This window comes from Martes martes, assembly GCF_963455335.1.
Source record: "Martes martes genome assembly, chromosome: 14".
Taxonomy (NCBI): domain Eukaryota; kingdom Metazoa; phylum Chordata; class Mammalia; order Carnivora; family Mustelidae; genus Martes; species Martes martes.
This window is the reverse complement of record NC_137902.1, coordinates 30094768-30109327: the sequence shown is the minus strand read 5'-3', so window position 1 is coordinate 30109327 and position 14560 is coordinate 30094768. Positions and strand designations below refer to the sequence as shown.

Below are 14560 nucleotides of genomic sequence, written 5' to 3'. Positions count from 1 at the left end.
TCAGGGCATCTCAGACAGCTGTAGTGTTTCCAGTGATCCAGAAATTTAAATTTAGTTCTAGCTTAATCTTTCTGTTTTTTTTTTTAATATTTTATTTATTTATTTGACGGAGAGAGAGAGATCACAAGTAGGCAGAGAGGCAGGCAGAGAGAGAGGAGGAAGCAGGCTCCCCGCCGAGCAGAGAGCCCAATGTGGGGCTCGATCCCAGGACCCCGAGATCACAACCCGAGCCGAAGGCAGAGGCTTAACCCACTGAGCCACCCAGGCGCCCCTAGCTTAATCTTTCTGAATCTCATTTCCCTCAGCTGTCAAGCGGAGATAATGAATTGCCTATCTCCCAAGGTTGTTCCAAGGAGGAGGTGAACACCCCACACCAAGCATCCTCTGAGGGAGACCCTTGGCTCTGCCCAGTCCTTGGGCCTCATTCCTCTTGCTTTAAAGCTCCAACCATGGGTGGGCTAGAGAGTTAGGGGGACAAATCCCCCTTTCCTGGAGACCCTTCACATAGCAGGGTAAGAAACAGAAACAGCATACACAGCCAGGCTCCCCAAGTATAAGTCTTGGGGCCTGTGACAGCCACACCCACTCTCCCTGCCTGGCCCCATACCTGCGGACCATCTCTGCAACATGGAGATCATTCTCTTTGTCACCGCTCGGGGGCAGTACTGTGATGTCTTGTGACCTCCAAGACCAAGGCTGAAGTCCGAGATATATGCACTGATTACAAGCCTGGATTCGGAGATCAAATATTTGAATTCCGTTCTCCATTAGATATGGGATGTTAGATAAGTCACACAAGCTCCCCATGCCTCAGTTTCCTCATTTTAAAGCGGAGGCGGTTTTAATGGGCCTACCTCAGAGACCTGCTGTGGAAAGTACACGAGACAAGACTGGCAAGCACCTGGCATCTGCCGCCTGGCATCTGGTAGATGCTTTGCAAATGGTGGATGTTTCCACTGAGTCTCTGCCACTTTTACCCAAGGCTGACTGGTAGAGTGGTGGTGACTGATTCAGTCCACCCTGGCCCAGAGTGTCCATCCCTGCCCCAGGAATGTGGTCTGCTGGGATCTACCCACCCCACCATATGTCCCAGTAGGAGGTCATCGTCAGTAGCTCACGGGCAAGCCCATTAATGGTGAAGTCTCATGGGCGTCTCCCTTGGACACCATGGTTCCCTAGCCTTAAGGACCTGGCCTCACCAGCCAGTGTTCTGGGTGGATTCACACAAAGACAAGCCTCAGAGGATACCTGTGGCTCCAGGTCTGGTCCTGGCTGGCTTCTCCTGGGGAGTGAGGGCTGAGCTTTGCCAGAGTCAAATGCCTTTACCACTTCATGCCCAGCCTGTGGCCCCCTGCCTCTGTCTGCCCAAAGGGGCCCAGAATCCAGGCCACTTCATAGCTCCAGCCAAGGCCAGGTCCTCCTTGGGGGCTGGAATAACAAACTCAGGAGCCCCCCTCCAAGTTCCTACCCAACTCCAGCCCAGAGGGTACCCTACCCACCCCACCCACCATTCCAGAGCTTGGTGTTCCCATAGCCTTGGGAACATGCCTGGAGATGTGAGCCACTTGGCGACCAAAAGAGCGTTCATGCGCAGAGCCCCCTGCCCTGAGTGAGCACTGGACAGTGAGTCAGGAGACCTAAGTTCTAAACTTGGCACTCCCATCATCAACCAGCTGTGGGACCTGGGGCTAGTCACTTACCTTCCCCAGGCTGTAGCTACCCCTGCATAAAATGAGAAGCCAGGAACAAATGATCTTTAAGGCCTCTTCCAACTCAGGTATAGGATTGTGGCATAATGCCAGGTACCTACACAGCAAGTGTTCAGGAAATGTTGATTTAGTAATTTAACTCTAAGATTCCAGGCAAGATTCTGCAGGTGCCAATACCCACCTACTTCCTCGCTGTGAGTTTTGCCTCTGCTGTTAGCTAATTTATGTCAAGGGCCAAATCAGGGCCTGGCATGTAATAGGTATTAAACCAGTGCAAGTTGGGTCTGTGTATGCAGTGATTTACAGTAGCCCAGAGGCTGAAGAAGGAACTGACCGACCAGCAGGAGCGGGTCATGGGATCTCCAGGGGGCCACGCTTCCCTCCTTGTTATCAGCTGCCTCCTCTTCTGGGCATAGTCAAAGTCATTGCTTTGGGGCATAGAACAACGTCCAGCAAGCATCACTAATTCTTGTTGCCTGAGCAAAGGAGGCCTTGCTTTGGCTCACACTCTTCCCTTTGCCTATAGCACCTGTCAGGAGCTGCGATTCAGCCCGCTTACAAGCTAATAAGCTAGCCTGCTCTTGTTTCATAAATGTGGGCAGAAGATATGGTCTCCTGAGTCAGACTCGAAGGATTTACCACTCTTGGCACAGCAGGCCGCGCGAGCATCATCATTATGTCTCTTTCCCTCGCTCCCTAGTTTGACGGGGGCAACGCGGAGGAGCCTGGGTGGATGTTACCCATGCAAGAGCTTTATGTCACAGCTAGGGAGCACTGAGCTTGGGGAACCCACCCCTGTCCCCTCCTACCACCACCACTCTTACGGTAAGCAACAACCAAGCCTACTGTCTGTCTGGGGGGTGGGTGTTCCTTCACCCCACAAACTTGCTGGCTGCAGAACACAGCAGCCAGAAGTGGTTGGAAAGTGAATGGGTGACCATGGCTTTGCATTCTCAGCACACTCAGTATTAAGAGCCACGGCTGCTCAGGCCCCATGGGGGACCGCCTTGCCCAACAATGCCTAGCCCCCATCTCTGCTTGTCACAACTCTATCCACCCTCCAGAGATGCTCCATTCTGGAAGCTTTCCCAGCCCTCCCATCACACATATTCTCCCTTTTAGATTTCCTTGCATCTACTTTCTTTTCCCTTTTGTGTCCACAGCTGTCGCTGTACTACCGAGAAAGTGCAAACACAGTGAGGGCAGGAGCCGGTGCTCCTTGTTCCGCCGTTCCACACCCAGATGGTTTGCATCCCACAGGTGCTTAGGCCATATTTGTGGATATCTTCTTGCATGCTTATGCTTTTGCAGCATCTCCTGGGACTGCCCCTTGGAATGTCTTCAGGATTCCAGAGGCTAAAAATATCTCCCCAAACCATTGGCTTCCTTGTAAGGAGCTGGGCTTAGCTGCGAGGCTGAAGATTTGTGCCCACCAGGCGGCGCACCACCCTTAAGTCTGCAGATGCCTTTCTTAGATGCCAGAGGACTCTTCTCTCCCTCTGAGTGTTTATTTGGTTAGGTCCCCTGCTCACAGACGTAGTTTATGGAGCATAACCCCATCATCAGCCCAGCACCCAGAGTCAGCCCCCAAGTGCCTGTCCTAGCTCCAGCCTTTTTCAAGACCAGCACCCTGAGGACACTGAGGATGTCCCAGGAGGGATTGATTGCTAAGGGAGATTGCTGAGAGAAAGACCCCAGAATTGGGATCAGAAGACCTAGGTTTGAGTCTCCATATGGACACTTGCTAGTTCTGTTTCTCCGGGCAAGTTATGTAACCTCTCTGGGCCCCTGTAACAGTAGCCAAGAATAAAATCTGAGAAAGTAACATATAAGCACTTTGTGGTTTTTTTTTTTTTTAAAAGATTTTATTTATTTATTTGACAGAGATCACAAGTAGGCAGAGAGAGAGAGAGAGAGAGGAGGAAGCAGGCTCCCCGCTGAGCAGAGAGAGCCCGATGCGGGGCTCAATCCCAGGACCCTGGAATCATGACCTGAGCCGAAGGCAGAGGCCTTAACCCACTGAGCCACCCAGGCGCCCCAACATATAAGCACTTTGAACATGAACCTGGAGCCAGCCACACGTGGGCTCCTGTTTAAACTGTCACCCGCCAGCTCTGTGAGCATGGTCACCTTCCTTCACCCTCTGAGCCCTGGCTTCCCCACTGGCAAATCAGAGTTAACATTACCTAGAATATAGGGGTGACTGGCTAGCTCAGTTGGTAGAGCATGTGATTCTTGACCTGGGGGTGAGTTCACGCCCCACCTTGGGCGTAGAGCTTACTTAAAAAACAACGACAAAAAACAGTGCCTAGAGCATAGTGAGCTTTCAGTGAATAATGATCACGTATGTATTATGGATCCCTAGACCCTCAAATGGTGCCCAGTGCCTAACAGGTGCTTGATATCCATTTGCTTAATGAAAGGATTTCACAGATGAAGAAACCGAGACACAGAGCAGTTAAGTGTGAGGTCCCAGCACAAGGGAGTGGTGAAGCCGTAATGCATAGCCAGCAGTCTGCCTCCACGGCTTGCACCCTTGTCTCAATACCATGCTATTTTACACAGTGATGGAAGTTACACATCACCTTTTACTCACTTAAAATAAGCGTTCACAGCTTTCCCAGGTCCCTGCAGGTGGGGCTGTGCAGCAAGAGGCCTCAGCCCCCTGAGAAACCACATTTACTTTCTCCCATAAGGAATGCCAGGGTGCTGGGAGAGGAGAGGACTGCTCAGCCAGGCCAGGGGGCCAATGGACACATTCCATGACCAGGAGATGATGGACTAGTTCTGCACTCTGCTGACATTTATTGAGTCTCTTATTTCCGGGCAAAGATAGAGGTGACAGCCAGCAGTTGCAAGCAATGTACCAGACTCAGGAGCACTGCATAACTTCTGGATGCTGCAAGAGAGGGCCTAAAGAGCCAGCAATCAACAGCTTGGGAGTCTGGACCAAAGGGAGGAGCATTTAAACTGGGCCTTGAAGGGTAAGTAGGAGTTTTCCAGCCAAGTGCGGTCTGGGAATGAAGGGCTTTTTGAGCTTATTTGGGGGGATTTAAGAGGTTAGGTGGGGTTGGCAAGCCCCGTGGGAGCAGGGGTAAGGAAAGGAAGTGGAAAACAAGGAAAGTGAAAGTCAGTTGGAGCCAGCTTGTGAAATAAGCCCATAGAAGAGATAGAACTGTATCCTGTGGTCAGTGGAGGAAGCAACGCAATGCCAGGTCTGTGTTTTGGAGGGATGTCACAGTGAGCGAAGGTTGAATGGGATGGGGAGACAAGGGACACCAGCTGCAGTTACGAGGTTAATGGGCTTAACTCCTCTAGACCTCATTTCTCCTCCTCAGTAAAAGGAGGAAAAGAATTCTATCTGAGGCTGTTTTGAGGCACGAGTGGGCTTACGTGTAAACGCATTGTTAGCTTCCATTGGAGGCTGTTCTGCCTAGTGTCCTGGTTAAACACGGGGGCTTTGCTCTCTCTTATCCCAGGCTTGGTGCCTTGGCCATGTCGGATAGCACATTTTTAATCTAGGCGACCCTGGATGGCAAGGAGGTTGGAAAAATGAGGATGGACTGAGGACTTGGCTTTGTGGTGTGTGGGAGGGGCAGGGGGGTCTCTGGTGGGGGACTGTCCCTTTCTCTGATGTCTGAGAGCCCAGCTTTGGACCGGAGAAGAGTGAGGTGGGCACATTCCAGATGTCCAGGTGAGAACGGATGTCAGCTTCAGACCAGCGCCGCTCTCCTCCAGAGCCAGGAAAAGGCCAAGAGTGCCCGGGTGGGCCCTAGGGCAGGAGAAAGTAGAAAGAAAGAGGCACAGCGAGGCGCTGAGAGAACGCTCCAGAAGACAGCTTTTCCCCTCTGAGGGTGGACGGGAGCTGGGGAGGCAGGGCAGGCAGGGTGGCCCCAGATGTGCCAAAACTTGGCCCGGGCGGCCAGAGCGGAAGGCCCTCGGGCGGCCCGGAGGTGCGAGTGCCCTCCGCCGCGCCCCGGGGAGAAAGGAATCCGAGCTGGGAGTCTGGCGCCGGCTGGAAAGGGGGGCTGGGATGGTGAGCGAGGCCCAAAAAGAGATGGCAGGAAGCCGGGAGGAGCGAGTGGGGGTGGAGACGGGGAGGGGAAGCCAAAGGGCGGGTAGCAGTGGTGGAGACGGGGAGAAAGAGAGGAGGGCTGGAGGGAGGAGAGAGTGGAGGAAGGGTGGGGAGAAGGGCAGAGGAAGCGCGAAGAGGACTCGGAGGGACGCGAGGAGGCCGCCGCGGGCGCAGCGGGCACGTCGGCCGGGCCACCCCCGCGAGCCCGGCGCCGCCATTCCGCTACTCGGGGCTCCGCCGCCGCCGCCACCGCGCCCGGGGGCCATGCTCCCGCCGCCCCCGCGCCAGCCGCCACCCCAGGCGCGCGCGGTCCGCGGGCCGGTGCGCCTGCAGAGGGCCTTCCTGCGCGGCCCGCTGGGCGTGCTGCGGCTGCTGCAGCTGCTGGCCGGCGCCGCCTTCTGGATCACCATCGCCACGAGCAGGTACCAGGGCCCCGTGCACTTCGCGCTCTTCGTGTCCGTGCTCTTCTGGCTGCTGACCCTGGGCCTCTACTTCCTCACGCTGCTGGGCAAGCACGAGCTGGTGCCCGTGCTGGGTTCGCGCTGGCTCGTGGTCAACGTGGCACACGACCTGCTGGCGGCCGCGCTCTACGGCGCCGCGACGGGCATCATGATCGCCCAGACGCAGAGCCACAGCTACTGCAACCTCAAGGATTACCAGATGGCCTGCGCCTACCACGCCTTCCTGGCGGCCGCCGTCTGCGGCGGCCTCTGTCTCGGCCTCTACCTGCTCTCGGCCCTCTACGGCTGCTGCCGCCGCTACCAGGGGGAGCAGGAGGTGGCGTGAGCCGCCGCGCCGCGGGGCGGGGACCCTCCCGAGACCGGCGCCCCAGTCCTTCCTGCCTCCGCCGCCCCGCGCCCGTGCGCCCCGGCACCCACCCGTCGCCCCGCGTTCCCGCCCGCGCCCGGGCGCCCTGGCCCGCAGTTCCCGTTCGACGGCAGAGCCGCCGCCTGGAGTCCCGCCAGACGCGCCGGCTGCGCCCTTTCCTGGGACCCGGGCAGGGCCTCATCCGAGCAGCGGGCCCCCACGCATCCTGGCCGTCCGAGGCGAAACCTCGCGCTTCCTCGCCCTCTTCCGTGCGGAGAGCGAGACGTGGACAGGCGCCGCGTAGATCCGGGGGAGGCTCCCAATTGGAACCAGGCTTCTGGCTGCGCCACCGCCCCCTCCCTCCCGGCCTGCTGTCGGAAGAGCACCCCCGTTCCCTGGCCCCTCTTCCAGCTTTGAGTGCTGTGAAGGGCAGGCTCACAGCCGCGGACAGAGCCGAGGACAGGCCTCCACTGGTCTCAGGATGAGCGAAGAGTTTCGTTTCAGCTCGGGATTGTGCGCGCATCCTGCGCGGTCCCTGCTCTGACATTGGGGTGGGGCGCGTCTGCAAAGGTGAGGATGGATCGGAAAGGCCCGCGGGCTGCACCTTTGCACGTTTGGAGTCTGCTCTCGCCTTTGCCTGTTCCGCCTTTGGCCTCAGGGTTCTTGGAGGCCAGGCCCAAACGCACACTAGTTTCCGTGGCCTCAGCTTCCCAGCATTTCTCTCACGGGCTTCTGCTCCACCACCCCCACCTCCCAATGTCTTTTTGCATTAGGGATCCGACAGGACCCTGAAGGAATGTCAAGGTGAGCCTCACCCCTTGCTCTTGGGAAAGCCAAAATAAGATTAGAACCCCGTTTCCAGACTCCCAGCCCAGCACTGTTTACATTAAAGCGGTGGATGTTCCCAGGAACCCTGGCTCAGCAGCTACCGTCTAAAAGAGGGTTTCATTTTCAAATGGGTTTGTCAAAGTGCCATCTCTCGCCCACTTGAAGATTCACGATGCTCATTAGCATATCAAAGGCTCTGAGAAGTCCCACTATAAAAGAAGCCCAAGTAATTTAGTTTACAGTGTTAACTGCCTGTGGACCTGGAGCAATTAGATTTTGCCACCTAAGACTTCCAAGCATCCTTGTGCTCTCTTGGCTGTCATTCATTCCCACCGGATCCAGCCCATTGGCTCTGGTGTGATTGAAGATCTGGGGTGCTCCTTCTCCTTCCCAGCGTATTTCTCTAGCAGAGGGAGGGCTTGCCTCAATGGGGGAGAAGATAGCTGTCCCTGCTAGGCACATGAGAGACCTGGGAATTGGCGGACCTGAACATTCCTCTACATTGTTTGGAGAATGAAGTCAAGGTTATCCAGATGGTGTCCCTGTCAAAAAGAACATTGCCTATAAAAGATGCTGGCATGGACCGTGAGCAGCTGGCAGGAGTGGGACTCACTCACCGAAGAGAGAAGAAAGCTCCGAAGTTGGGGTGAATAGCTGGCCCAGCCTCCATAAGGTAAGGTGCTTCCTGAATTTCGGGAGGGGTCATAGGCCTTTGAATAAAAAATAGAGAGCCCCCCTTTGCCAAAAGGTGAGGGGTTTTTATTCAGGGAGCAAGTTGGAGGGGTGACCACCACAATGCCCAAAGACTTGTTCAGCCATTTTGCCACATCCCGCAAAGGTCTGCTCTTGGAAAAAGCTCAGCCCTGTCTGGATTAGAAACTAGAACAGGGGAGACCCGAATGTGTTTTGGGGAGTGTGTTTTTGAAGCTTAGGTAGAGAGGGTGAGGCTTTTCTGTTGTAGCCATGAAGATCGGGGAGGGGCGTGTTTCATGCGGAACATGAAAGCATTTATGTGGGCACTGCTTAAAGCACTTAGATGTATTTCTTTCATTCTTTCGACACTGTTGTGGCGAGCTGTGTTCTCGTTCTCCTCTTCCCTAGGAGGCAGATGAGTCTACCTTGTCCAGAGTCTCCCAGCTGCTGTGACGGGTGGAGCTAGGAGCTGGACTCTGGCGATTTGGCCTCCTCAGGACAGGGCTGTACTCTCTAGAGAAGGGGGTCAATACACATTCGAGACTGTTCATGTGGCTACTTTAAAAAAAATCGTGGTAAAATGTACACGTAGCATGAAATTGACCATTCGACCATTTCAAAGTGTATGCTTTGGTGTCCTTACGTAGGTTCCCAGATGGTTGTGCAACTATCACCACCATCCAGCTCCAGAACGTTTTTCACCTTGCAAGACCGAAACTCTGTCCCATTCAAATCGTGGCTGTTTTGTTGTTGTTACTGTTGTTTTCTTTCCTTCGGGAACTCCTAGAACACTGAGCCCTTTGCGGTCTCGTTTAGGCTGGAGTGTTGCTGCCTTCCTCCAGGTGGCGCACCCATCCTTTCAGCCCCCACCACTGGTGCTGGCCAGAGCCTGGGGCTGGCCTTTGCTGGGATACTTACTTGGAGGTACCTTGGCTGGCCATGACTTTGGTTCTTCTTTTGCAGGTTTCCATGTTTCTGAGGCCATGGAGATTCCCGTAGTGATCATGCCGACCTCTCCCAGGGCTCGCTTCCCTGGCAAGGGACACCATTCTGGGCTGGGCCAGCAGAGGGCTGCAGAGTGGCCAGCAGAGGGGAGAGTGGATGACCTCTGCCCAGCAGCTTCCCTTCAACATTGTCCAAAGGAAGATCCAAGACACGTGAAGATTCATTTTGCCTTAACACAAGAGAAATTCCGATTCTCCTTGTGCTGTGACTTGGTTCCAAGATTCCAGACACCTGGAACTGAGCAGTGCACCTCCGTGCCCTAAACAATGGGTTTAAGCTCCAGCTTTTGTTCCTTTGCTCTTTTTCCAGATCACTGTTGAAGTAGCATCCTCAGCTCTCTTCCTAGCGCCGCCCCCCCCCCCCCCCCCCCGGCTCATGGTGCTCTGTCTGTGGTCGGGTGACCTTACTCAGGAGCAGACGTCTCCTTCGCCTTCACAGTATCTTATCCAACCAGATGTGCCTGAAACATTCCAGAGCTCACTGGCTCTTCTAGATGTGCCTTCCTGCTTGGCCTCCGGCTGCTTCTCCAGATGCAAGAAGGATGTGTAAAACAGCCCCCACACCCATCCCCTCCTCCCACTGAGACCCTGTACCATAAGAATGGCCACCTGACCTGGCCCAGAATTTTTGAATACTGGAGGCAGCCTCTTTGGCCTCCCTCATTCGACTCCAGGACTCAGTCCAGCTTGAGACCACTGTGGACTCCTACCAGTCCAAAAGTCTGGGACTACTTGCGGATCCAAGAGAGGAATTTTCTAGTATTCTACGAAGGCCAAAAGAGAGGGTGGGAGTGGGAGGGGTGTGGGCCAGTAGCGAGAGGGGACCGATGTGCCTCTTTTAATAGTTTAGTGGTGATTACTAATTTGCTTTTCAGAATAAAGTTTGGTGTGTCTGATGTTGGTGTATAGGTCTTCTCTCCCCTGCAGTAAACCTGTGTACTGGTTCTCCCAGCCTCTGTCCATCCTCTTCTTCTTTCCTTCTGGGAGGGGAAGAAAAATGAGTTCACAGGTTTTCAGTGCATTAAGGCAGGACACAGGAAGCAGAGGAAAGAAAACCGCCTGTGTCTGCCCCTGACAAAAGCTGGTGGGAATTCAAGAGGCTCCTAGCCCAGCTCTCAATGACCCCTCTCTTTTTGGAAGCTCCACTCCCTAACAGGCAGGCACAGAATGACTATGGTTAAGGAGCCAAAGGGTCCCCTGACTCCCTGACCTTGCAGAAAGGGAAATGAGCCACAGGGAGGAATGGTGCCTTACCTAGTGTCACAGAGCTGAGAGGGGACTGAGTGAGGTCTTCTGGGGCTCAGGTTCTGATATGGACTGTAGTCCTGCTCTGGTGTTGCCTCCCAGACACACCCCACCTGGTTTCCCCTGATTCCAGTCGCAACCTGATGAATAAGGTGCTTTGTAAAGGGTAGGAAAGCAGAGTGAGCCGGCTTCCTTGCCAGCTTCTCCCTCCTGTGCCCTGAACCTCAAGTCTGCAGCCCGAACATAGGATTCTAGCGGCAGATCTCAGAACTCACTTAGAACAGTTCTATGCAGAGATCGGATGCTAGGTGTGTTCACACCCACTCTCTTCCAAAGCACCCTCCTCGGCACAATAAACACACACACACACACACTCACTCTGTCTTCTTCATGGTTTGAATTTCCAGGGTGGAAAAAAAATGCCAAGGACCCTCCCTTATTCCCCTCTTCCCTCTCTGTCTATTCATGAATTTTGCATGAAATAAAATGTGGCCTCCCTTTATGCAAAGGCTGGTAAGCCCCCCACTCTACCATAGCTTTGTGGAGAATTTTGCAATGGAAAATATGCTTCTACTTCATGATCTTTTTTGATCCGGTTAAGTCTCAGTGGTTGGCATTGTTACCCCCGTTTAATAGGGGAAATAGAGCCTCAGAGAGAAGGGCCATGGTCACACAGCTGGCTAGTGGCAGGACTGGGACTGGAAGGCAGAGGGTCTTTCACTACCCTTGGCAGCTGGTAAATCCTTGTGGTCCTCCGGCAGGCTCTGAGGTTTCGATGGAGTTTGGTTTTCATTCCTGCAGATCAGGTGTTCAGGACTGGTCTAATCTGACATTTCCTGTTTAATGCTGGGGGCACTTTGAAATAAGACACGGCTCTTCAGGGACATAATTGAGTCTGGGGAACCTGAGGGATTTGCTCATTTATGTCTACTATTTTTCCTGCTTTTCTAAGGATGGGGGTGAGGGGGCCAATGGTAAGAAAGGAGAGCTAATAAACCCACAATTGCAGGGATAAAAGGAAAGAGGGATGTGAGAGAGAAAGGTCTGGTTAGCATTATTCATTCATGTTTGTATTGTTTTGTTTGTTACAGTAGTTATTTGTTAAAATACCAACATATATATCCATTACAATATAATAGCAATATATACCTATTAAAAAATTAAACTGCACAGAAGGGTACAAACTAAAAAGAAGCCATTTAATCATCCTAATCTCAAATGCTAGATATAAACCATTACTAACTACTAACTCTCTTGTTTTTTCAAGGGTTTTATTTATTCATGAGAGAGAGAGAGAGAGAGAGAGAGAGAGCGCGCGAGTGAGCATGAGCTGGGGTAGGGGGAGAAGCAGAGGGAGAGGCAGACTCCCCGCTGAGCAGGGAGCCAGATCCCAGGACTAGTTCCCAGGACCTGGAGATCATTGTTATGCCCCAATAACGGGTCCGTGATTAAAGGAGCGAGACTGATACAAAGCGAAGGTCAAGCAAAGCTTTATTTCGGGCCAAGCATCAAGAATCTAACCGAACGTTCGGGGCCGCACCTCTTACAAGAGAGGGCAACCCTTCTCTGTTTCACAGTCTAGCTTTTAAGGGTAAAGGCCATGCGGTTGGGCCTGGCCACGCACAGGTGACCAATGAGATTGTAACACACACAGGAAACTCCACAGTGATGCTAGGTGACCAATTGAATTATAATTTACCCTAGTAGACATTTGAATCAGCCTATTACATCTTGATTAGGATTGGCGCCAAAAGGGTTCCCAAAGGGCGGGGGCCCATACTCCTTGGTAGCTAGGGAGACAGTATGCAACCCCCTACTGATCGGATGTCTCCACCTGGCCTGACCCACCTTTGTATCTGGGCATTGTTACCTAGAGCTAGTTTCCGGGACCGCCTTTAAGTGAATCCCCTGGGGGAAGGGGAGCAAGGACAGTTCAAGGGCTAAACAACAAGGTTTTGTTTAACCTCAATGAAAGCCTCTTGACAAAATATAAACATAAAATAGGTCCTTACAATCGTGACCTGAACTGAAGGCAGAGGCTTAACCATCAGAGCCACCCAGGTGCCTCTTAACCCTTTTTCTTTGATTTTTATAACGAACCACATGTACATGGGATACGTGTGTGCATGTGCACACACTCAGATACACATATACATTTGACTCTCTTACAACTTGCTTTTAACAATTAATGATAATATAGTCCTAACCCTTTCTAAATGCCCACGTATATAGCCAGGGACTGCAAGAACTTTGTGTACTTTCTGGAACGTTTATAACTTTCCCACATTGGTTAACTTTGTCACTCCCTTGGCTGCTTCCTGTGGAAATCTTAGTAAAACCCTTAAGAGGGGGTGGGTTCTTTTTTACAGATGAGTAAATAGAGGCTTAGGAGGGGAAGTGAAGTGACTCTCCAGGTCTGTGCCAAGAGTAGCAGGGAGCAGAGGGAGCACTGGCGTGGCTGAATTCCACTTCACCAGTCTTGGGGGAGAGGAACGTGCCACTGACCAGTGGGAGCAGCTGAAAAGAAGCAAGGAGGGCCTAAGGCTCTCTAGGCCCTTAGGCAAAGGGGAGGTATGCTGAGGTGGCCAGAACCCAAAGGAGAGCCCCTGACATAGCCAGCAGGAAGGTGTGGACCACCCACAGCAACCTCGCCTGTGGAAATGCCAGTCAGACTCCTAATCGGAAAGCCCTTTTGTCCTCCCTGTTCCATGACCCCATTCCTTTCAAACCGGATGGCTATTTGGGATCTTGCTGGCACCAGGGCTGTGACATTCCTTCCTCAGCACTGAGGTGAAGGCAAGCTCCCAGTGGCAGTTCTTGGCAGGTTCCTCTATCTCCCACAGGTGCACCCCGGGCTCTCCTTGCTGCCATCTCCAGGAGTCCTGAAGGGGGCGCTCCGACGCCCCAGTTGTAAAGCGCTTCTGAGTCAAGGTTGGCAAGAGGGGAGAAAGGGAACTCACTCTATGAAGTGTGTGCAGTGAGTCAAGCACAAGTCGGAGGATACCTTATATATCATCGCTTGTCATCCTCACAAGCCCAAGAAGTATTTAATTCCCCTTTTTGCTGGACGTGGAGACAGGCTCAGAAGGGTCAACTCACATGACAGAAACCAGATTTAAAACTCAAGTGTGTGCGGCCATGCTTTGCTGTTTCAGAGGACTTCCCAGCAGACAGGCTGTTTCTCCCAGCCATCCAAAGACCCCACCGAGAGCTTCTGGGTTTTCTAATAGCTATGTTTTGAGCTAAGGCAGGGAGGAAAGACTGTAAAGAAAGTGGTATCATTCAAGTCTGAATAATGTCAGCTTCTCCCTCCTCGGGAGTTAGGTTTAACCAGCTCACTGTGCTGAAGCCACTCTCCTGGTTCCTGGAGACCGCCTCTCTGCCTGACGTAGGAAGGACTCAGAGTGTCCCTCCACTCAGCCCTCCCTCCTCCTGAGACTTCGTGCCACAGGTATGGCCACGTGACCTAATCCCAGCCTTGGATAGGGAACCCTGTGCCTTAACAAAGTCTTGTTCTGTGCTCTGTGCTGGCTCCTTCTGTGTCCCCTAGGCGGTTAATATGACTGGCTCTAATTCTGAGGTGAGCTCAGCCTGTGGCGTCAGAAGTGAGGCCAATCTCTCCCTAGTTGTCTATTCTTAGGCAATTTGCTAAAGCTCTTCATCTGTTTCATCACTCCCTAAATGGGGTTAATGCTCATAGCTGCCTCCCTGGTCCGTGGGAAGGGCTTGCCGAGACGAGGCACCCAGAGCAGAGAGCCCGGCAACTAGTCTCTGCAGGTCAGCTCTCAGCTGGTTAGTGTTGTTGGGAGGACCTCGGGTGATGTTTGTCAAGTGCAGACCTGAGCCACAGTACGTGCTCAGAAATCTTTCTTCCCTTCTCCCCAATTCCGCCCTGGCTCTCTTCCTGCCTGAGAAATGAGAAATTGACTCCTCCACTGTTCTTTCTTGCGGTCCGATTTGAGTTGTCCTGAAAGATAGCACAGGACTGTTAAAAATTACTGTCATCTATGTGAAGGTCAGGATCCTCTTTTCTCCAGAGTCCACGGACCTTCTTTGCCTTCCTTTTGATTCCCTGGACCCTGCTCTGTGCTCCTAGCAGTACCCTCGTCTGCCTCCTCTCAGCCTGGAAGGAGGATGCCCTCTTCTCATCTTGTTTTTTGAGGGTCCAGGCCATCTACAGAGAGATGAACTGACCATGG

At 53.1% G+C, this 14560-nt stretch overlaps 1 protein-coding gene across 1 annotated transcript; it reads left to right on the top strand.

Moving 5' to 3' along the window:
- The first annotated feature begins 5907 nt into the window (after positions 1-5907).
- Positions 5908-10011, top strand: MARVELD1 (MARVEL domain containing 1). The gene is made up of 2 exons (XM_080823045.1): positions 5908-8092; positions 9076-10011. Exon 1 carries the CDS (start codon positions 6049-6051, stop codon positions 6568-6570), a length of 522 nt encoding a protein of 173 aa, XP_080679171.1. The 5' UTR covers positions 5908-6048; the 3' UTR covers positions 6571-8092; positions 9076-10011.
- Positions 10012-14560: the final 4549 nt, after the last annotated feature.

Excerpts from the sequence above, each read along its gene's own strand:
- MARVELD1 (XM_080823045.1), top strand. The coding sequence starts at position 6,049 with ATGCTCCCGCCGCCCCCGCGCCAGCCGCCACCCCAGGCGCGCGCGGTC.